This window comes from Numida meleagris, chromosome 5 (assembly GCF_002078875.1).
Source record: "Numida meleagris isolate 19003 breed g44 Domestic line chromosome 5, NumMel1.0, whole genome shotgun sequence".
Lineage (NCBI taxonomy): Eukaryota > Metazoa > Chordata > Aves > Galliformes > Numididae > Numida > Numida meleagris.
The window spans coordinates 64,509,304-64,531,721 of record NC_034413.1 but is presented as its reverse complement, the minus strand read 5'-3'; the positions used below and the strand labels follow the sequence as shown (position 1 = coordinate 64,531,721).

Genomic DNA, 22,418 nt, shown 5'->3' with positions numbered 1-22,418 from the left:
TGAGAGGCTCAGAGTTCTTCAGGGACGGCGTGTTATAAACGGGGACAAATCACTTCAAACAAGAGGAAAGAAAAGATTGAGCAGCTGCCTCTGCTTCAGAGTGTGCAAGGGGAAAGATCACTGAATGTAAATAGTAGAAAATTAGAAAATAAACCACTTTCCTAACACACACACACGCACTGTTCATTGCATAAAATTTCACTCTTAGATGTCACATTTGTGTGATGGCATTGTGACCTGTACCGTCATGCTCAGATGCATGCTCCTTGGGGGGAATGGATGGAAAGGGTGAATGAGCTCCAACATTCCCCTTTCCTGACTGCCCAAGCCAGTGTTTCTGTATCACAGAGCTTCTTGGGCTTGCCTGGCTGTGAGCAAGAAGAGTTCTCTTGCCTGTGATTTACTCTTCATCATCATCAGCTGCTTCTCCTCAGGCAGGCCAGGAGCATTGTTTTCAAGAGGCGACCACCTGGTCCCTGCACAGAGCACTGCCTCATGCCAGGGTGTGCTTAGAATGAATGATGGAATGGCTTGGGTTGGAAGGGACCTTAAAGGTCATCTAGTTCAAACCTCCTGCTGTGGGCAGGGTTGCTTTGTGCAGAGGATGAATGATAAAAAGCAGGAGTCCTGCTGGGACTGGAGGTTTTCTCATGCTCATACTTCTGTGTTTTATCAAGTGTATACACATTATGCATACTGTCATGGATACCATTTATATCTTAACTGCAGGAAATACACACAGCTTTATGCTTCCTGTCTGTGCTCGTTTATATCTATTTTGCTTCTTGTCCTCAAGAAATGTTTTGACTGTGATCATTTGGAAGAGTTTTGGAAAAAAAAAAATTAGCACCTTTCATAATTTTACCTACTTATTCAAAGGTCTGTATTGACAGCGCTTCAGCTGTGAGCATGTTGTAAGTCTATTATAGTCTCAGTAAATAACGCTAGAATTTGCTGTTTGCTACAATTTACATGCAGGTAAACAGACGTAGCTATTATTAATAGATCTGTTGGTAGCTTAGGTATTTATTTGCTGGAAGATAAGACTGGTCTTACAATGCATGCTGCTCTGCTAGAGCTGTTCCTAACCTTCTCTTTAAAATGTCAACTCCAGACATTTCTGTGGTGTCAGAAGGGAAAATGTTGAAGGTTTTAAAGGCTTGTCATTCTTAAATGTGTTAGAATCAAATGAAATAAAAAAGACAAATATTACCATTCTTGAACCAGTTTCAAATTTCCAGTAACAACTTCTGGGAAAAAAAAAAAAAAGGCCTTAATAGATTTCGCAGAAGAATTCACAGGAATATAAAGGTGTTTTTTTTTTTCATATATTTTAGGGCAGTTTCATCAGCAGTGTATGAATCACTTGGTTTAGTTTGTTTGATTCAGCTACTGAAGTTCAGGTGTTCATGCAGCGTAAGTAGATTTGAAGGATTAGCTTATAGTTATCCCCTTTTTTCCAGAAGTAGGCTTCACCACTGAACACCTGTTGCCCCTTCTCATGGGAGTGGGGAAGAAGCTCAGTGCTGATGAGCCCTGACCAGGAATGTGGGTCCAGGTTTCCCTGCATCTGTTCCATATCTGCAGACCAAATGGACAAGTCCTATGTTCTAAGCTCTATCAGAATGAAATCCATGTGACCTTTAAAGCAAATATAATTTCCAGTGTAAATTCGTGTTTAAACACATGAATCAGCTCATCGGTAATTTGTAAAACATCATATGCAGCTGCACAGACCTTGGGCTGCGTTTTCTTAGAAACAGTTAAATGGAGTTTTTGCGTGGTCTTACGTAGTTAGCTTTCTGATGTTAGATAAATATCTTTTGATTTCCAGCATATGTTAAAAGAAGGTTACACTGCTCTCTCTGAGGCTACAGCCCCACTTATTGGTAGCTCAGCTATAATTTAACGCAGCTTTTAAGATCTGTTGGTGGCTCATTCTAACCTCACTCTGTTTTTGTGTCAGTGAAGAATTTAAAAGAAAGTAACAAAAATTTTAATTTCAAGAATAATCCCTACTAGTACTGCCCAGAGAGGTTCAACGTGGCCTTCTCATAAACAGAATTATGGTTAACCCTCTTATTGTCCTATAGTGATAGGACAAGGCGGAATGGTTTTAAGATGAGACAGGGGAGATTTAGGTTAGATATTAGGAGGAAGTTTTTCACACAGAGGGTGGTGACGCACTGGAACAGGTTGCCCAGGGAGGTTGTGGATGCCCCATCCCTGGAGGCATTCAAGGCCAGGCTGGACGTGGCTCTGGGCAGCCTGCTCTAGTGGTTGGCAACCCTGCACTTGGCAGGGGGGTTGAGACTCGACGATCTTTGAGGTCCTTTTCAACCCAGGCCATTCTATGATTCTATGATTGTTCTCTATTTTGTTATTTAAATTTGCGTATGTGTTGCTTCCATCTTCTTTCATTTGAATTGAGTTGAGCGTTGGCTGGATATTTCAGATAAAATATGTCCAATGTTCTAAGTGTGGCTGAAGATAAAAGACTGTTGTGTCATGCTGAAAAGAAATCTGAAGGGAGATGCTCTGTGGTGCTTCAGTGTGGTTCTGCTGTCGAAAGGGTGAAGCTGGAAGCAGTGCCAGTGGGCTGTAAGGGGCAGTTCCCATCTCACTGCCAGCAAGGAGGTGCTGTAGCAATACGAAGGACACTGGAAAGAGGCCAATGGAAATGCTTCTGTACTGCTAAGAATAAATTAAGGTTGTTGTTTCTATTGTTATGTTGATTTAAAAACAAAGATGTAATTTTCTGTACTTCTAAGCAATGTAACGGTGCTGTTGAGTTTTTGTCTGGCAATTTGTCTAAATGAAAAGGAAGCGTTATTACTGGTTCAGTCTCTCAAAGGATAAATTGTCTGTGTACAATGGGCAGAATAATGCAGAATTTCCTGCAACCAAAGATACAAAGTGGTTCAAGTGGTAAGCTCTTCCTAGAGTGGCAACTTAGCAGAAAAAAATGCCATAAGGACCTATGGAAAGATTTCAGTAACTTTGCTACTTACTTTTACCAACAACAGGCTTTGACCTCTAATATTCTGCTGTATGCAGCCATGACCACAGAAATATACAAAATCAGAGGCTGAAAGCATGGAAAAAGCTGCTGAGGGCTTCTGAAGTGGTTGGACAGCTATTAATATACCATACAGGACATGACAAATGAGTGTATGTGTAAATCAATAAACCTTTCTGTAAATGCACTAATGGCTAAGTATGAATAACAAAGAATTGCACATGGTAACCGGTGTTGTAGCATTCTGTCAGAGATTTTAAAGTTCACTGTCATAACTTAGTTCCTCTTGACCTTTATTGATGGTACCTTCAAAGAACGCTGAGCTGCTAACTTGACACACAACCTTTAGACCTTCATCTCCTTTTCCCTTAGTGCAGAGTAAATGCTTACTCTCTTCCCTTTTTTCTCTCTTCCTTCCCCCATTCTTTCATGTTGTCTCAACTCCACAGAAGTTGAATAAGGAAATCTGTTTTTGTGTGCTTTATTCGTGTCTTCAGGTAGAAAATTCAGTGGCGTAATTCATTTCATTGTGGTTATAAAAGTGTAGAGGACTGCTTGTTGAAGACTCCCTAATAGGCACATGAAATAATTCTTCACTTGAAGACCCCAATGCACTCATCATATCCTAATTCATAACGCATAGGAACAGGCTAGACAACAAAATGTTGTTAGTGTTCTCCCAGCTTAATAAATCAAGGGACATAAAGGTTATGGTTAAGCTTTTTGAAAAGCACTGTAGAGGCGTAAATCCAAATCTCATTTTCAGACATGTTTTAAGTATTTCAGTCCTTTTGAGAAGCACACAGAAATGGCTTTTGCAGGATGTTAAGTGAAAGTTGTCCTCTCAAGTGCCACTTCTAGCAGCAAGGCTAGAGCTGGATGTCTCGTGGCATTCTCAGACATGGCAATGTGTCTGCCTCTTCTAGAAAACACTTGTAAATGTTGAGCAAATTATAGTTAGTAGGCAGTTAAACCTGTTTCAAGCCTCTAAAATAGTCAGAAGGGAAGAGGAGACAATGAAGTAATCATCCTAAATGTCTGTATTGATACAAGAGTGTATTTATTATGTATGTTGATTTTTAGCTGTTTATAGTCTAGCATTATTTAGCTGAAAGGTGCCACGCTTTGTCAATGCGAGTGAGGATATCTTGTGCTTTCAATGTATAAACTCAGAAAAAAATTGTGAGCTAGGATGGAGCAGAGCATTTTTCAGCTCAGAGCCTACTGTTGATGAAGGCCTTTTGGGAGGCAGCAATTCCTGTTGTTCGGGGAGGTTTTAACGGAGGGGTTTGTTTTTTTTCCTGTGAGGCAAAAAGCAGTAGTGTGTTCTGTTGTTCATTAATAAAAGTAAGTGTGGCCGCGTTCAGGGTATGTTAGAGATTGTATTTTAGACTTCAAGTGAAGATGCTTTCAATATGAGTTTGAAGTTTACGTGATTGTACTGCTTGAATGTTCCTTGTGTGTTGGTGTTAAAGGTGACCTAGAGCTAATTATCATCACCGTTTTATTTTTTTTTTATTTTAACTTTTATTAATTGGCCTGCCTTTACTAATCCAGTGTAGTAACACCTTCTCAGAAACATGAGAAAGGCTAAGGCTGCCTTCTGTCTCCTCGTTTCTTCTGTAGCCTCAAGAGCAGCAGATCACTGTGAAAAATAGTTGATTTTAAGGAAAAATTAGAATCACAGAATCATAGAATTGCTCAGGTTGGAAAGGACCCTCAAGATCATCAAGTCCAACTGCAACCTAACCATACTGCTCTTACAACCCACTGCTAAATCATGTCCCTGAGCACCACATCCAAATGGTTTTTAAACACATTCAGGGATGGTGACTTTACCACCTCCCTGGGGAGCCTGTTCCAGCACTTAACAACCCTTTCCGTAAAGAAGTTTTTCCTGATATCCAACTAAAACACATGACATTGTGTCATGTGAAAACAAGTATAGTTTTTCTTTGCATCTGACGTCTATCTGCATTCATGGAAAATAAACAGCAGATTCATATTGACTTCAGCAGGTGTGGACCTCAGTGTATCAAGTGTGCAATCTGACTGTTAGTCGTCTCAGATAAAATAGGAAATAGGTGGAAATACAGGTGCAAATACAAGTGCAAATAGGTGGAAATACAGTTTCTTCAGCATCTGTGAAGGAGAGAGAACTCTTAGCTGACCTGAATCTTCATCTGTGGGGCTGTTTTCCCTCTTAAGGAAAGGATTAAAATCAGAGTTGACAAAGTCTCTCATAATGTACCTTTGCAGTGCAGTCAATAAAAGGCAACTTCTGTTTTATACAAAATAATCTGAAGTTTTCACTTTCAAATTGATTTTCGTGAACTCACTCTAACAACACAGAACGCAGTTGTCTCTAATTAAGGCAGCTGAAAGCTGTTTAGCGTCACCCAGATCTTGACTGAAATCTTTAAATTTCTGGTGTTTGGGGAGACTTTTGGGAAAAATATTTTTTTTCAGACCAGAATTAGGAAGTGCCTCAGTTTTGACATTTGTAGGATCCTTGTACCTGTAATGATCCAAAAGCCACATGCAGTGTTTCATTCAATGGTAGGTTATGCCACGGGTATTTTTGACTGAAAGAATGATACCCCAGGAAAACACATTTGTAGGAAATTTGTAGAAAATAGGAAAACATTGTGCATCTGCAGCAGTTTGCTAGGCTGCATCTTCAGTGGTGTTTATGAGGCTGAAGGACAGATGCATTTTATTTCCATGTATAGCACAAAATATACATAAATTCCTAGATGGTCGCATTGCCTACAACTAGAAATCACCATGGAAATCAGGTGGTATCTCAGAAGGTGCCTTCCTCAGTAATCCATCTTTTTGCTGTAGTCCCCTGTTGGGTTATCTATGGGAGAAGGGACTGGCACAGGAGTCAGTACTTCCCTACCACTGCCTCTGGGTGCAGCAGCTTTCATGCTGTGAAAAGTGTGAGCTTCTTATTGTGGCTTAGCTTAGAGAAATCATGGCCTGAAAATAAAAAGGAAAATAAAATGGGATAGGGATTTTCTCCAAGGAGACCTACTTTGCCTGACTGGCAGAGGATGCCTAGAATGTGCAAGTACTGGCGGAAGGCAGATCCCTCTGAGTAAAGAAGAATAGAACTACAATAACAAAGCCCAGTGGTTTCTGTTAAATAAATGAAGATCTGGTTGAGGAGGCAGGGTTTTGAGACCACAAGTGCTATTAAACATTTTCTAAATGAATACTTTTGAGGAAATGTGGATTATTATCAAGTATTCAGTTGCAGTACAGAGTGATTTTGTGTATCAAGTCGTGGTTTTCCCTGATGCAGAATCTTAAACAAAATCGATCAAGTGTTCCCTCCTAGTCCAGTCCTCATTACAAAAATGCCAAATAAGTGGGCATGATTTGCTCAACAGTCAAGCACAGAAGTCGAGCTAACACTGACTGCATTAGATCCTTTCCCTACACTTTCGAAGCCACTGTTGTGAAAAGGGTTTTATTATACAGATGTTTCCACTATGGCTTGATAAGAGAAGAAACATACCATTTATTTATAATGCTGTCAAGTTCAGGTTTCCTAATTCTGGTAGCCTGTTTGTGAAGGAATAGCTCACTGAAATCAGAGATTCAGCTAGCACATCCAAGCTGGCTTAGCTTCCATTTTAAAACCTCGCAGCATTCAAAGATTAAAAAAAGGAGTAAGAGGAAAAATGGGGGTTTCTCTGGGTATTTTGTATAGTGCAAGTGGATGTAGCAGTTCTTTCAGGCATCTCTGTGTGGAAGGAATCTGCCCCAACTATTTTCTGACTATTCACACAGTATATTTTTATGTTAGTGAAAATGAAAATTCAAAAAATTAAACCCTTAGATACACCATGAGTGGCTGAAAGTGCCGTGCAGACTAATCCTTTAATGGTTTCTTCAGAACAATAGGAAGCATTTATCTTGGATGACATTTTAAGGTGATATTCATAGAGAAAACATCTGAAGGTCTTTAACTCGCAGAAATAGATTTTTATGCAGCAATCATCTCTTTATTTTTATCAATCAATCTGCTGGAATGCATCTGTAAAAGCAAACTGATACGTGTATATGGTGATGTCTTCAGTGTGGAGGACTATTTACTCTCCAGCTTCTGATTTCTTACTGCTGCTTTTGCAGCTCTGGTTCTACTTTGCTACTTAATTCTGCATCGTTATTTTTTGCACCATCATCTCGCAGTACTCCCTGCAGGATCACCCACAGATTTTTTATAGCCATGTGCTGAATCCATTGGGAGGAAACACTGTGAAAATATGGTGCCAAGCATTTTATCACCTTTGCTAGCTTTGACTGTAACTGCAAGATAAAGCACTAATTCCACACAGTTGTTTATTTACACTTGTAAATAAGTAAACTCTGTATGCCCTTCTTTCTTACCTCCTTCTTATTCCTTACGCTCTCTCAATATACTGGAAAATTGCATACATTTACTTTTCCTTCCTAATCTTCTTTTTATAATTTATCTGATTTTAGACTTCTTGTTAGCAACTCAGTTTAGTGGACTTTGGGATTTTCATTTTGCTGAATCATTGACCTTTCTTAACATAGAAGTGATAACTGCATCTTTCCGTAGAATCTTTCCATACAGTAAATTACATTAAATTTTCCTCTCAAATTATAAATATTAACTAGATTTATGACTGTTGTATTGTATAACCACAGTTCTTTTGAAGCAGCGTTTGTCAAGCTTTTGTAGATTGACAGAACAATTAAAATGAAGCAAGTAATGCAAATTGTATAATAGTTGTAATTATCTGAATGCAGTGACTGTGGTGTTATGGTTACATGATATGAAGTTATGCATGGGAGACAAAGAGCTTTCTCAAGTCTTGTGTTAGTTTCTCAGTCCGTAAAAGAAAATTAGTTGAAACTTGTTCTGATGCAACTGTGTACAGCCCACTTAAGAGATTTTCCTTTTCCAATACTGATAGTATTTCTAAATTCAGGTCATAATGTATAGAAAAATATGGTGATTTCTCATAATTTATGTACCAGATTCTGCCATTTTGAAGTTTGCTGTCAACAGTTTACGGGCAGGTTCGGCCTGGTACCGTGACTAGTGGGGCAGAGGGACCCACGAACCCATGCCCCAGGAAAGGGAAAAGAGAAAAAAAAGGGTAGGGAGATGGGCCTGAGAGCAAAACAGCGGCAACGATCTGAGGAGAAACAAACTAATTTACTAAATAAGATATCGGAATGCAAAATTACACAAAATAATACAATATAATTACAATTTAAGCTAATAAGTCCATTAGAATGGGAGAGAGTGTCCAAAATTAAGGTAGGCCTTACTCTAATACTGACGGTGAGACGGCTGGGGAGCAAGATGCTGCCAGGACGGGAGACGGGAAGAGAAGGGAGAGACAGGTCTCGTGATCTGCGAGTTTTTATCTTTTCCTCTGACTGGAAAATGGTAACAGGGGAGCAAAGTCCTCTGAGGAATGTAGTAGTTCTTCTCTTCTGAGAACCGGGTACATACAGTACATGATGTTATGATGTGGAATACCAATAACCGAAAATCATAAAACCATGACATTTGCGCCCAAAATGCATCTTGAAGAATTGCACGAAGTAAGCACCCTCAGATTTTTTATGAATTGTTATGTTTTCAACATGCCTGTTGATTAGTTTACATATTTATTTGTGCTTTGTTGTAGGCAGAGAATTCAGCACTGGCTCTGGAAAATGAAAATCAGCGAGAGCAGTATGAAAGGTGTCTTGATGAGGTAAGGGGTGTTCATACTTGGTACTCCAATGAGATGAGCTGAAATTAATTTTTCCCTCTCTTACAAGGTTGTCATTTTTTTTGCAGTTTTGTAGTATTACCCCATTCTAAATAATTCCAAGAACATGTGTTTATCACTTAGAAATACTGTTCTCCATGACCTTTGCTATACAATGCTGTTTTGATCACACTTCACCAAAAGATTGATATCCTGGTGACCAATATTTTGAGCTTTGTTGGTATAGTAGCTTTGCCACCAAAGATGTTATTGTGGACTTAAGCTGTCAGATGGATGTCTCTTCTACAGGGATGCCTATTCCTAGTAAACAATTGTAAGAGAAGAAAAAGGTAATTTCCCTGTTAGTTTTTGTGTGCTCTTGTTTTTCTCTAGTGTGGAGCACAGGTGGTAGTGGCTTCTGCTGTCAGTCTTCCTCTGTTACAGGAATTCAGTCTCTGCTCCATCCCATGGTTATATGCCCAGGTTTTTATGCTGCTTTCTTTTTTTCTTCCTACCTGTCGGTTCACTTCTTGTGGCATTGATGGACTTGGCTTAGTGGGCATGGTGCTGATGGATTGATGGCTAGACTAGATGGTCTTAGTGGTCTGTTCCAACCTTAATGATTCTATGATTGTATGATTCAGTTACATAGCTCAGCTTCTGATCGGATCTCCCAGTTACAGCTATAATATAGTTCACCCATCAGTTACTACCTGAGCACTCTGAATACACCTTTCCAGAAATGTCTGGCTCAGGACATACAAGATTTCAGGCAGTATCTCCTATTGCTTACAGCTTTCTCAGTATGTATATTGATGCTTCTTCAGTCCTTTCATTTATCCTGAAACAAGTCTCTTCAGCACATGCAAGAGCTTAAAATGAGTTCTAGGCTTTTAGTAGATCAAACAGTTACTTGGTGGAAGTCATTTGCCTGGTCTACAATGGGAATTCGTAGTAGCATAAGTAGCTAGCTAACATGCAAGAACAAAACAAAAATTACACTGGCTTCTCAGCTCAGCTTTCAGCATTTTCTAACTTTTATTGGCATAATAATACAACTCTGGTACAAGAAACCTCCAGTTTAGGTAGTCTCTCATCAGTAAATTCACACTTTTACCAGTACAGCATGTTTTCATCAGAAGACGCTTCCTCTCAAGGCTGTGTATTGTCTGCACCGTGCCTGGGTTACAGCTGCAGAGCCTTGGTCTGCATTAGCCTAGGCCACTCCACTCAGTGCATTCATGGTAACTGGGATGAAAGTACCACATAGTTTTTAACATTAGTTCAAATTACAGAGCTTAAATTTATCTTGGACAAGGTCTCTCTACATAGTTCATTTTGTCCATCCCAGAAAAAACACTCCATATGTATTACAAGGACAGATGATATGTGTTTAGTCTGTGTTTGCAGTTACATGATTAATTTCTGATCTACGGTTGTATTTTTTATATTCTGTTGCAGTTCAGAGAATGAGTAATTATATCAAACTATGCTCTAAACTTTATTTTCAACATTAGGTTGGCTGTTTTCAGTTCTTCCATATTATCACAGCTGTATCCATCTTCTCCCACCATGCCAACTTTTTCAGCAGAGAGTACTTCTTGTCACCTGTGGTTTTGTTCTTCCATGCCTTATTGGTTTTGTTTGTTAATCTTATCTTTCCTTTTTTTGTCTTATCTTTTGAGTGCAGTGTCTTTTCTTGTCCTTTCCCGTTGCTTTTTCTCCTTCCCCTTGAGCACCCTGGTGTTTTGGCAGTGACCCCAACCAGTACTGGTGCAGCTGGAACAGGCTAGGACCTAATTCTTTCTGAGCACTGAGGTGAAGAAGTTGGTAGCAGTGACTTTGGCAACAAAAGAATATTTGATGATCGTAAATTCTCAGAGTCCAAGCACCCACCTCAGCACGTTCCCGTGATAGGAGCTCCACAGGAAAATTTTATTTCATTATAGTAACAATAAAGAGAATTAGAGATGAGACATAAAAGTAATTAGTGAATAACCCAGTCAGTAATTGTGATAAAACTTTCTGACACCTGGAGTCTTCTGAGCATGTCGTATGTGAAAAAGTCCTTTCCAAACAAGGATTCTTACTGGAGATCTCAAGAAAATAATTTTTTTCCACTAATATTTTCAAGGAAAAAAAGGAGTCCTTTATGAATTTTGGTAAATGTTCACTTATTTGAAATTATTTTTTCATTTTTGAAGTGTATATATAAGCAACTCTAATATTTGGAGGACATGTTATTGAAATGTTCCAGTGCTTAATAATTAAGAAAAGGGCTCGTTTTGGTTAAAGAAATACTTCATAAATATATCCTTCTGACTCTAAAAAATTTAATGCTAAAACCAGGACTGTCATCTTGTAGCTTTTGTGTGAGGCTAATCCTAATTTCCTATCCTGGAATTCAGCTCTCAGTTTATTGGCAAGTGGTAATGCCATGCTTATTCACATTACTGTGCCAGCTGAGATTTTCCTCAAGCTTCACTATAGTTACACACAGGAAATTGTGCAGCTTAGGTTGGGTAATATTTTTGCTGATGTTTTAAGAATTAAATTGTAGCATTATTGAATACATATCCATTTAGCTAATAAAAAATACAAAGTCATCTTAAAAATGCATTTTAAAGTTTGAATAAAATATAACACCTTTCATTTTAGTATGGTTGAAATGTCTTTATGCGTATGAAAAGATACATTAAAGGTAGAAGTGTAAAATCTCGGTACTTACAATAGGTATAACAGATGTTACACTAGGGTCTCATTTCTCTGATTCATTCTTTTATACTTTTTCTATTAAGACCACTTTATAACATGTATATGTAAACATAATTGTGTAAGAAAAAAGTGAATCTGGATCTTTTATCTCTTTTATTGCAGTTGACAAAACAAAAAAACCTCACCTAAAGATCTTGGCCATTAAGTTCAAAGGAAAGGCAGGCTGTGCTGAAGGCAAGCAGCGTCCTATACTGTGTAACAGCAGCTTGAGGAACAGGCCATCTCTATGCTATTCCTTGTTCTGCCTTCTTAGCTGCATGAATCACAGGTCAAGTCATTTTACAGCCTGTTTGTTACGGAGTTTGAGCCACAGTTCTGTCTCATATTAGTGGGAATTTCACATATTCTGCATCTAAGACACCAGCCCTTCTGCCTTCAGTGATCTCAGTTCCCTCCGTTCTTGGTAGTTGTGACTATCAGTTTTGTAGTGCTGGCTTATGTTGTTCGTCTCCACAGTGTCTCTTTATACCTGTAAGTAGAAAAGATTAGCAGTTTCTTTCCATCTAACCCTGTTGTACAAGTAGCATGGCAATCGCATTTGAAATGCAAAAGTAATGATTGCAAAATTAATTGTAGTTGCTGCAGAACATTTCAGTGGAGGCTTCCCCCTGCTGCAAACCAATACAGACCTGAAAATATTTGAATAGTAATAGCAACACAGTTTGCCAGGTTGCTAGATAGTAGAATGAAATAGCCTAATTTTGTAAAGAAAACAGCTACATATCTTTCTTATTGAGGTCTGTGGGAGCTATGGATCACTGGCAAGTACTTTCATTTAGGTACCTAACTTCATACACTTGAAGTTAGAAAATTTCTCCCCTATGCATTGGCAAGTTCAGTTTTTTCCCGTTTGGAAGATGATGCCATTCACACTCCTCTGCTCAATATATAAAGGCATAGGAGTAATTGTGTAGGCAGTTCTGTTGTAAGTGACTTGTACACACTTCAAAGAACCTTCCAGATCTTCTTGGTAAAGTAAATCCATGTCAGAAAGTAAAGAAATAATGTGTTAGATATGGTTATCTCAATTTTCAGGTAGAGCAAACAGACATTGAAAGTGCATTCCAGAAGGAACACTGTTGGAGGTAGATTCCAAAAGCCCATAGAGCAACGGATGTGTTTTTTCAAAACTGTAACATATTTACTTCTGTTGCTTATTACTGTTCTAATATCAGTCTATGTCTTCTGTTAAATCATGTATAGAGCAATTTTATGGGACCGCTGTTCCACAGGCTGCCTTAAGTTAGGGACCAGCTTCGAGAAAAAAATTGACACTAGGCAATTTTGTGAGAGTTTGAATTGAGTGTAACTGTTGCATCTAACAGAACTGAACCATTTCGCAGAAGTGAATTAATTTCAACTCTTACACTACATTGAAAATGTAATGTGCAAGTTAAACAGCAACAGAAATCCTATTTTTGCCCTTCTTTCCATTCCTCCTCCTTCACCCGCTCCGTGCCTGCTGGTAAACATAAATTAGAAAGGATACATAACATAAATAACTTCAAAAATTCTCTGTTGAATATATAGTTCTGCTAATCAATGGTGTGTAATGTCATTCAAGTCAATTATGCTGTGCAGTGTGAATGCCTTCCAACCACATTTTGATGACAGTAGGTACTTTAATTTTCTGTGGCACTTTATGGTTTCTGCTTGTCATGATAGATATACCATTTTGTCAATATTGAATCAAGAAACAATTAAACTTCATGAAAACATTCAGGACTCCTCAGCTGGTAAAAATCAGCTATAGTGAATGCAAGTCAATCCGTGCTGACACACAACAGCTGCATATAAACCAGAGAAGTTTCAGTCTTCTCCACAGAAGAGATGACAGAAGTTAAGCAAACTAAAATTTAGTGTTTATAATGAGGACTAGCACAAAAGTAATCACTTGCATTTAATATATTCTCACTACTATTACCTGATGAAAATATTAGTAAATAATGAAAATATTAGTAAATAATGAAAATATTAGAGTTGGTGGTGGTTGTAGGCAGAAAGTGGAGTATAAAGCCACAGCAGAAGATAATATGCATAAACATATAGGATCACGTACTTAAACTATATTATCTGTTTCTTTCAGGTAGCTAATCAGGTTGTTCAGGCTCTACTTACTCAAAAGGTAAGTTGTGTTTTGGATATTTTGCTGTAACATAAAGTTCATTGGTCATTTGAGATACATATTTTATATAGGATATATTTTTTTAAACAATGGTCACACGTTTAATTATCAGTCAGGCCCAAATTTAAGGGCTTTCTGTAATCCGGGTGAATAAAAGTCCACAAAACTGTACATTTTCATGTCTTGATCATATAGGAGCCATACACAGTTCTTATTGTTTACTTGTACTGAGGCAAAAGAGTCTGAAAACTCTTCCCAGACCATCACTTTTCCATTCCCTATCGTAATGAGCTCTGGCTGTCCCACAGTCCGTTCCTGTGTGACATATAAATAAATAGCCATGCAAGTCAGTAGTTGGCACTCTCGATCCCGTCCAATGGAAGGAAAGACTTCCTGGTGTGAGCCTGCATGGAGGTTTGGCTGCTTGACCTGTGGGCTGGGGACCAGCAATAGGGATCGTGTATTTTGTTTCTCAATGGACTAATGTTCCATTTTCCTGGATAAGCAAGGAAAGTAGTGACTGGACAAAATCCTTGTAGTGTTGTTGCAAATCTTTAAAAATGAAAAGCGTCGCTACAGCTTCTGTAAGGTCTGTTCCAGATCAAGTCATGTCTGAACTTTCCATTTATGCTCCAGATTGTTGAATATGAGGTGTTGTAATTTCAGATATAATGTAGTCCAAGGAGTAAAATTAAAATGATCTTGACAAAATGAAGATGTGATCTCGGGGTGGGGGGGGGGAGATGGAATTTAACAGAGAGAAGAGCAAGGTAATTACATATAAGCAGAAATAATTGGCTGCCCGTGGAGAATAGGGATTAACTGGTAGGACAACAATTCTATGAAAAAAATGTGTCTTTTAAGTTGAACACAATTCCGTGATGTCATTTTCTCGAGGCGGAAAAAAAAAGAAACAAGGTGTAAAGATTTATAATAAGCTATAAAGCCTGCAATATTCATGAAATGATTCTTTGCGAGATCTAGAACACTTGATGAATGTGCAATTATTAAAATGTTTTGGATCATTTAGCTTCAAAAAGACAAGTCTGAAAGGAACATAAATACAGTATTTTAGTGCAGATAACACAAGGAAGAATATAAACTGTTTTGTCTACACAGAATGACAGGAAAAGAAATAGTGTTCTTAAAAGGCAGCAAGAAACACCAAGCTAAGATAATGAAAAACCTCTGCCACACACCTGAAAATTTTCCAGATGCAAATATAGGAATGTATTTTGGAATCAACTTTATGACCTTGACAAACCTAAGATATGTGCAGAAGTGACCTATGGGTGAGTGATTCAGGACTCTAGAAGCTGCAGTTGCCAGTTAGGGCTCCTGGAATCAGAAATCCAGAAGTGAGAATGTTCCCTAAATCTCTTCACCCAAGAGCTGTTGGTAGGGTTGAATGTAACGTTGTTGGATGCCATGGTTTTTTGAAGCATGACAAAGCCTTTTACTCTAGAAGAGGGATATTGCCATACAGCAATTGGAAGTGTTGTAACTTGGAGGTGATCTGTGCAATCCACAACATATGGACAAGTTTGCACTGCTGCTGTCTGTGCTGTATTATTCTGCCTGTGCTTCATATACACATATGCTGTATGGTCTGTGTATCATCAGAGGACTGCAGTCAACAGAGCTATTGCTGTAACACCTCTTGGAAACATAACTTTAGCTATTTTTTAAAAATTCCAAATGTGTGTTTCTGCACAACTTAGCTGAAAATATAGGCATTTTCTGACATATTAATACACACAAAAACCTGATCCACAGTTTGTAACATAAAACCATATGTGAGTAAACGTTTAACAGAAGGTTAATCATAGTATATTAATCTCTAGTTTGGGAATAGCATGGATGCTTTCCGATGGAGAGGAGCTTACTGAGTCCTCTTCCAAAGGTGTCAGACAATTTGATGACTACATACTTTCTCAGTAATGAATCTTCCCAAACCCATAGGAACCAAGGAGTTCGTATGGACACAATAAAAACAGATTTCAATATATTTAATAAAGTGATTTAGTTATTATTGATGGGATTTAATAGCTGCTTACCTATTACCAAGTAATAACAGCTAATTTAATATCCATAGAACAAGGATAGAGGGTACTCTTCTAAATGCTGATGAATATTAACTGTTACAGTGCTCCTGACACCATTCATACAAGTCATTTTATAAGAAAAGACAGGAGCACAATATCATACAATAAAGGGGAAACTGGGCTCCTTACACCAGTACCAAATAGGTAGATCCCTCAATCCAAATAGTAACTAGTAAACAGATAAATCTGCTGTAGTGCAGCTAAGCAGTAAGACAGAGCTAGTCATGCCACGGTGAGATAACACGCCTCTGGGGCATAGCGAGACATGAGGAAAAGCTGAGAGCTTTCAGAAAATGGAGAGGAGTGATTCTGCACAGTAACGCACGCTGCGTAGGCTTTGCTGTGAATTTGGAATTGTCCCTCAAGGACTAATTTTTGTATAAATTAAGTACATGCTGTAATGTAACGAATAAAGCTCTGCATACTTGCCAGTATGTGGAAGGACTGTGATTCCATCGAGAGATTCTGGTGACACAAATTGAGTGAGCAAAGCTTGAGTGATTTATCAATGTCACTGAAACCTTGAAATGGAATTACAGTCTTAAATGTGTGCTTTTCAAGTTTATCGTTTGTTACAATACATATAGAATTTCTCTAATGTGAGAATTTTTTTTTTTTTTTACTGAGACTTCATGGAGAAACTATATTAAATTGAGGTTTGTGCTGAATTTTCAGCAAAGTTTCACAATTCTGCTTGCCGAAATTATATGGATTCTGTGACTTACTAATAGAAAATTTTACCTCTGGGAAATATAAGAAGTAAAAAAAATCCAACAAATTGATGTGATGCAAACCTACATGCTCTGGTGCTTACTGGAAGCATCTGTTTCTCCTTTCTCCTTCTACCTAAAGACTCTTCATATCACATGAATGAATAGGAAAGCTGGAGACTGTATTTTTTATTCTATTTTCTTTGTTGAAGACCTGGTTCAGCAGTTTGAAATTTGATTTACGCCACTTAATGAAATTATCCTGTGATCTGTGTACCTGCTCTTGGCATATTATCTTAATAGAGGTATTGAGGTTAATGAGTTTTTATTCTGGGTTCTGTAGGAAAGTTGTTTCTCACTTTTTATTGATAAAATTAAAATATGCTGAACTAAGTATTAAAAAAGAAGAGGCACATTCAGAGGGAGAGCAGTGTGTTTCTGGAAAACCCTAGAAGTGGGCACTGAATCCCATTTTGGAGAATGAGCCTGATACTGAAAAGAATAGAGAGATGCTCACTTACTGCTACAGTGAGACCATAGGAATGAGTTCCTCAGATATCTGGGAGACTGCTGTGGTAATAGCTGCTCATTTTCCCACAGGAGAGGAATGAGAATTTTCAGACATTTGATAGTTGTATTAATTGGTAATTTTAGAACTTCAGCATTCTAAACCGAGACTTCATTTTACTGGAATACTGCTACCTTAATGTTCTTCATTTCTGCTCTGTACTACGAGTGGCATTACCATTGGCACACTTTATAGCATCTGAGTGGGTAATCTACTATCTTATATTTCACATTTTACAGGAAGTCTAAAGCATGAAACATAAATCTTAAGGATTTAACAGTGTAAAATAAGAAAGTTTTGAGCAAGGGCATTGCTGAGATTTAATTTTTTTTTCTACATTGTCAGTTTCTGTGAATATTTTTTATCTTTCAGTGCACTTAGTTGTGTTGAAAAGTTAAGCAACGTTGTAACAGCTAAGGCTCTGTTTTAAATTCTGTGATTATTTGTGAAAGGCAGGTAATGATGCTCTTGGAGATTGCTTTGTGTGAGACCGGAGGTAAGAGAGCTCTCACTGACTAAATCAAAGCTTTATACTTTTACAAAGCATCAAATTCAAAAGGGTGTTACCTTAGAAGGCTATCGCAATCTTACTTGGGCAGCCTGACAGCCACTTAAAACAAATATTAAGTGGAGAAACTATCAAGAGAGAATAACTGCATTCATCTAGTAGTATCATAAAACCTGATGCCCACTACAAGCACAAAAAGATACTCACCATTTTCTAAAAGTCTCAAGATGAGCCTACTTGGTTGTGTGTTTACCTCTTATAACCTCAGTGCTGGTTGCAGTGGAGACATGAGCTAACTTAGCCAAGAATTTAGGCTACGTCTGACTACAGTTTCCTCCCCTGTTGTTTTCTCATGAGGTCATTACATTGATAATGGTACTGACAGGACCATATATGGGGATCCAGAGGCCTGTTTCTCCACCTTAAGGTGGTGAAAACTAAAACAAGTTAGGCAATACCACAGGGCAGCAACTATCCTAAATATAAAAGCATAAGGGAAAGCATTTTGGAGGTTTAAATAAAACTAGATAATGGCTGCAGCTTATTATTTTTCAATGTGATCTTAATTAGCAAATGACTCTTCCTGATTTATGAAGCTCCCATACCTCAAAGTAGACAGCTACAGAAATTAGGTGGAAAGGCAACGTCAGGTTCAGCTTGCTCTCTCTAAAGCCAGCTTTCTGATAAAATTCTTTCTTCTTGCCTGTGGCCAGGAAAAGTAAGTCCTATGTTGGCATAAGAAAGAAGGCACATAGGTAGATAGGTAGGTAGATAATTTGCTGTATATGGAAGCCATTAATTTCTTCTTCGTGATGAACCTGACATAGCCTTGGCTAAAAGATCTGCATCTTTCAGTTCTGGCAGTTATATCTTATGCCTTATGATGAAAAATTTCACTCCACCTCTGCTTCTAATGGCCTTTACACACTAGCTCTACTCTAGTGGCCTATCGTAAGGTTTTTTGGTACCTCGTATTGGAAATGGCAGGCAGGATTGTATTCACAAGTGTGTCTGGTGAGTCAGCATCTCTCTGTGGCCTAGCATCCTCTACAGTGACTTGTTACACGGAGGGAGGTGCAGACCATCCGCAGCATGCCAGCCAGCATTGCTGACTTGGTTTTTCCAGAAGAAGCAGATGTGGAATGAGACTTCAGAAGAGTACCTTGAAGGCACAGTGCCTCTTTGAACTTATTCCTGATGTGGTACAGCTGAAGCTTTTTCCTCAGCTTATGCTTACTACAATATTCATATCTCAATTGCTGCTTTCTGCTTTGAATAGGATACATAAAGAAACAGACTGCTGTAGCAAAGTCACTTTTTGTACTGACAGAAAACGCCAAGAGGATGTATCATGTAACTATTATTTCTCATTACAGGTTTTTTTTTTGATGTTATTTTCTGGTGATGAAACAAACAAAAAAAAATGAAGTAGTGCATTTTTCTGATTTGTACTATTTTAAAAACTGTTTATGTTGCTTGTGTACATCAAAGCTGATTTTCCATGCCTGTCAGTGTTCAGGAGGCATTTGGACAATGCTCTCCATAGTATGTTTAAATTTTTGGTTAGCCCTGAAATCATCAAACTGTTGAATCTTTCTAAGTCCTTTCCAACTGAACTGTTCTAAATTCTTAATTTCTTTTTAGTATCTGACATGACATAGAGTCTTTCAAGGAGTTTGTGTTACCTGCTTTCTAATCTTCCTTTTTCCCCTTGTTCTATAGGATCTGAGGGAGGAATGTATAAAGCTGAAAACAAGAGTTTTTGATCTGGAGCAACAGAATCGAACGTTAAGTGTGCTTTTCCAGCAGAGAGTCAAACCAGCTTCTGATCTCCTCCTTCAGGTAGGAAATGTCCTTTGCAGAAGGGAAGCTATGAGTTCTATATTTCTGACAGTTATAATATATTTCTCTTCTTCTTAAGGATATGTCAATAAGCAGAAAATGACAGCTGATTGGTTTAAAATATAAGAATATCAGTTATCTATAATACCATTGAAACTGAAAGCATGCACCAATGAGCTATGATTACATGTTATGTGGAAATGAGAAGAAAGGAGCACACCTGTGAAGTGACTTACTTATTCAGTATATCTTCAGTATGATGAATGGAATGATATGGGTTCATTATCCCTCTGCAGGAGAGAAACTCAGATTCCTTAACATTCTGCTTGATGGTGAACAGTGTAATTTCCTGTGAGAAGACAGCCCATTTATTTAACTTCTTCCATATGTGTTACAAAGACTTAAGTGTATCTCCACAAGCTTAGAGAGATTTTTATTTTTTAACCTTTTATAGGAGGGTATAGCTGAGGAACCAATTGACCCATCTCCCACTCCTTTGCCATCTGGAATAGTAAGAGAGGTTTTAGTATCCCTTTTGATTTGGCAAGGTCCATTATTATGAATTAATCCATCTTTATGACATCCTTTTGTAGAAGTAGACTTGCTTTGTATTTGTATAAGTTCCAACAAATCTGACCATGAGCTAGAACAGTAAACAAAGGCTAACTGAAGTTTGCAGATTTCTATCAATGGGGCAAATTCTGGTTTCATTAACATATGTTATTTATTCCTAGAGAAAAATTTATGAATTTGAGGTAAAAAATTTGGATAATGTCAGCTATTTAAATGACATTAATTGTGTAGCTTATTAAAATTATCTGATGCTAGGTATATATCAAAGTAAAATTTAGCCCTTGCACTGTTGATTGACAGCTGACATCTGCTAACTCTCATCACTTTGGATTCTTTTTTGAAGAAACATTGATCTGCTCACCAACTAGTGCTTAAAGGCAAGGAAGCCCCACAGTGAGAGCAAATAGCTGTACTTACTCTGCCTGTGCTTTCGAGTTTCATAGTGATGCTAGGTCACCATCACAGGGATCTGGGTTCTTGCATTATCCGTGGATTCTTGATTTTGTGTTGGTTTCGGTGTTGCTAGGTCAGGACCTTCGTTCTTTTGTTTTCTTGTTCCCTGACCCCTGCTTTCTTTCCTGTTTGTTCATCCTTGATAGACTCCTGGTAGTTACGTAGGTCTGATATTTCTTAATTCAGAATCATTAATGCATCTACCACTGCATGGACCTTTAATGCTCGCTTTTTCTGGTTTTGACAGTCCCATCTCTTGCCCCTTCTTCCTGTTTGTTTGGTTTTTTTTTCCTGTTTCCACAGTGTCCCCTAGTAGTCTATGCTAGTATTGGTTTAGATTGCTCAGATGTTTCACATTGCACATTCCTTCTTACAAATTTGTGGCAACAGTAAGGCCAGGTTGTTTGGGAGTGTTATAGAAGTGTTAGATGTTATCTGAAAAGTAAGTGGTTTGACTTCGGTTCCTTGAGACTGGATTGTGTCACTGCTGCAAAAGAAGTTCAAAGGGATGAACTTGCATCAAATAGGACTCAACTGTATTATGTTTTCATGAGGAATTCAAACTGTTTTACATCATTGTCCCTGCACAATTCAACAGACAGATACTTCTAGTATGTATTGATACTCCTTCCCCTCCCCAGCCACACGTCTTTTCACTTGCTTTGTCTTTATTGGCCGAGGAAGAAAGAGAATTTAGATCATTCTTAAAGTCCAGGTCTCCCAGATGGCAGCAAAATATACTGCTAAGTCCTTACACTTGCTATAACTCCCCTTGGGGAGAAAAAAAAATGCAGTGAACAAGTTGCAATGTACATGAGAAATTGAAGAACTTCTGCTAAAACACGTCATATGTTGCTCTTTCAGAAAAAGAAATCAATCTGGTAGTGAGTTTCCAGAAATTTATTTACCCTCTAATTTTACTCCAGAACTGAATAAGTAGTGTGTCATCTGTGATCTTGTAGTCTGAGATGTAAAATCTGAGGAGGGATGTTTCCTTAGGACTGAAATCAAGCAAACATGCCTGAAAAAAAGAGAACAGTTTAGAGTATATCTTTTTGAAAAAGCATAAACCCTGGGTTTAGAGCAGTTGCTAAATACTTCTTTAAAGCCCTCTACAGCAGGGTACTAAATATGTTGTTAAGGATATTCCTGTTAATTCATGGACTTGACCAAGGTGAATGGACAAGTGCTGCTGGTGGTGTTGCGGGCAGTGGGTGTGGTGTTACTTTTACATTTTCTGTACTGTCTGGCATAGTGAAGCTTAATTTTATCTGCATGCTGATCCCATCTTAGGAGTATTCACACTGAGGACAATTAAGATTTTTAACCTGCAGAACAGGGTCTCAGCTAAAAATAAATAGTGTTAGTTCCTTTCGTCTACACGACTTCTGTATTTTTTTGTATGTTGCCATTCAATTATTCTGTGATTGGCATTAGGAAACTCTTGTACTAAAGATTACGCTTATTTTAAAACCATAAAAATGAAGAGTATCTCAAATTTCAACAGAAAAATAGATTTCTTAAAAATATATATATTAAAAATTAGATTTCATCATTACCCTCTGTTTCTTTTTTATTTGATTTTAGGCAAATAGTACACATTTTGTACATCTTCTTAGAAATCTTATTTTTTCTTTCAATACACAGATTGATTTAGGTGTTTTGAACTTGTTTGTGGAATGGTGGCTTGTATGCAGAACTGATGGCACCATGTTGCTTTCCCTCATGCTTCTCACACAGATTAAAAAGAAAACTGATTACTACCAAATGAAAAAATAAAAAACATGTAGTGAAGGTTTCCATGACTGCTTCAGGAATCCTTTACTGTAAAACTATTCTTAGAAGTATTACACTCTCATGCATTTACAAGAAAAGTACTCATGAAATTGAAGGGCTAGTAATATTTTAAAAGAAATACATCTGGCTCCTTAAGGCATGTGGTTAAGTGGATTGCCATATGAGTTCTTTGCCACTAGAAATGTTGGTATGCTTA

The 22,418-nt window shown here is 37.9% G+C and overlaps 1 protein-coding gene across 6 annotated transcripts in view; it reads left to right on the top strand.

Moving 5' to 3' along the window:
- Positions 1–22,418, top strand: part of NCKAP5 (NCK associated protein 5) — a 454,740-nt gene that overhangs the window by 356,494 nt on the left and 75,828 nt on the right. For all 6 annotated transcript variants that reach the window (XM_021397921.1, XM_021397919.1, XM_021397920.1 and 3 more), the window contains 3 exons: positions 8,701–8,769; positions 13,628–13,666; positions 19,280–19,399. In XM_021397921.1, coding sequence (XP_021253596.1) covers positions 8,701–8,769; positions 13,628–13,666; positions 19,280–19,399 — 228 coding nt within the window. The remainder of the gene's footprint in view (positions 1–8,700; positions 8,770–13,627; positions 13,667–19,279; positions 19,400–22,418) is intronic.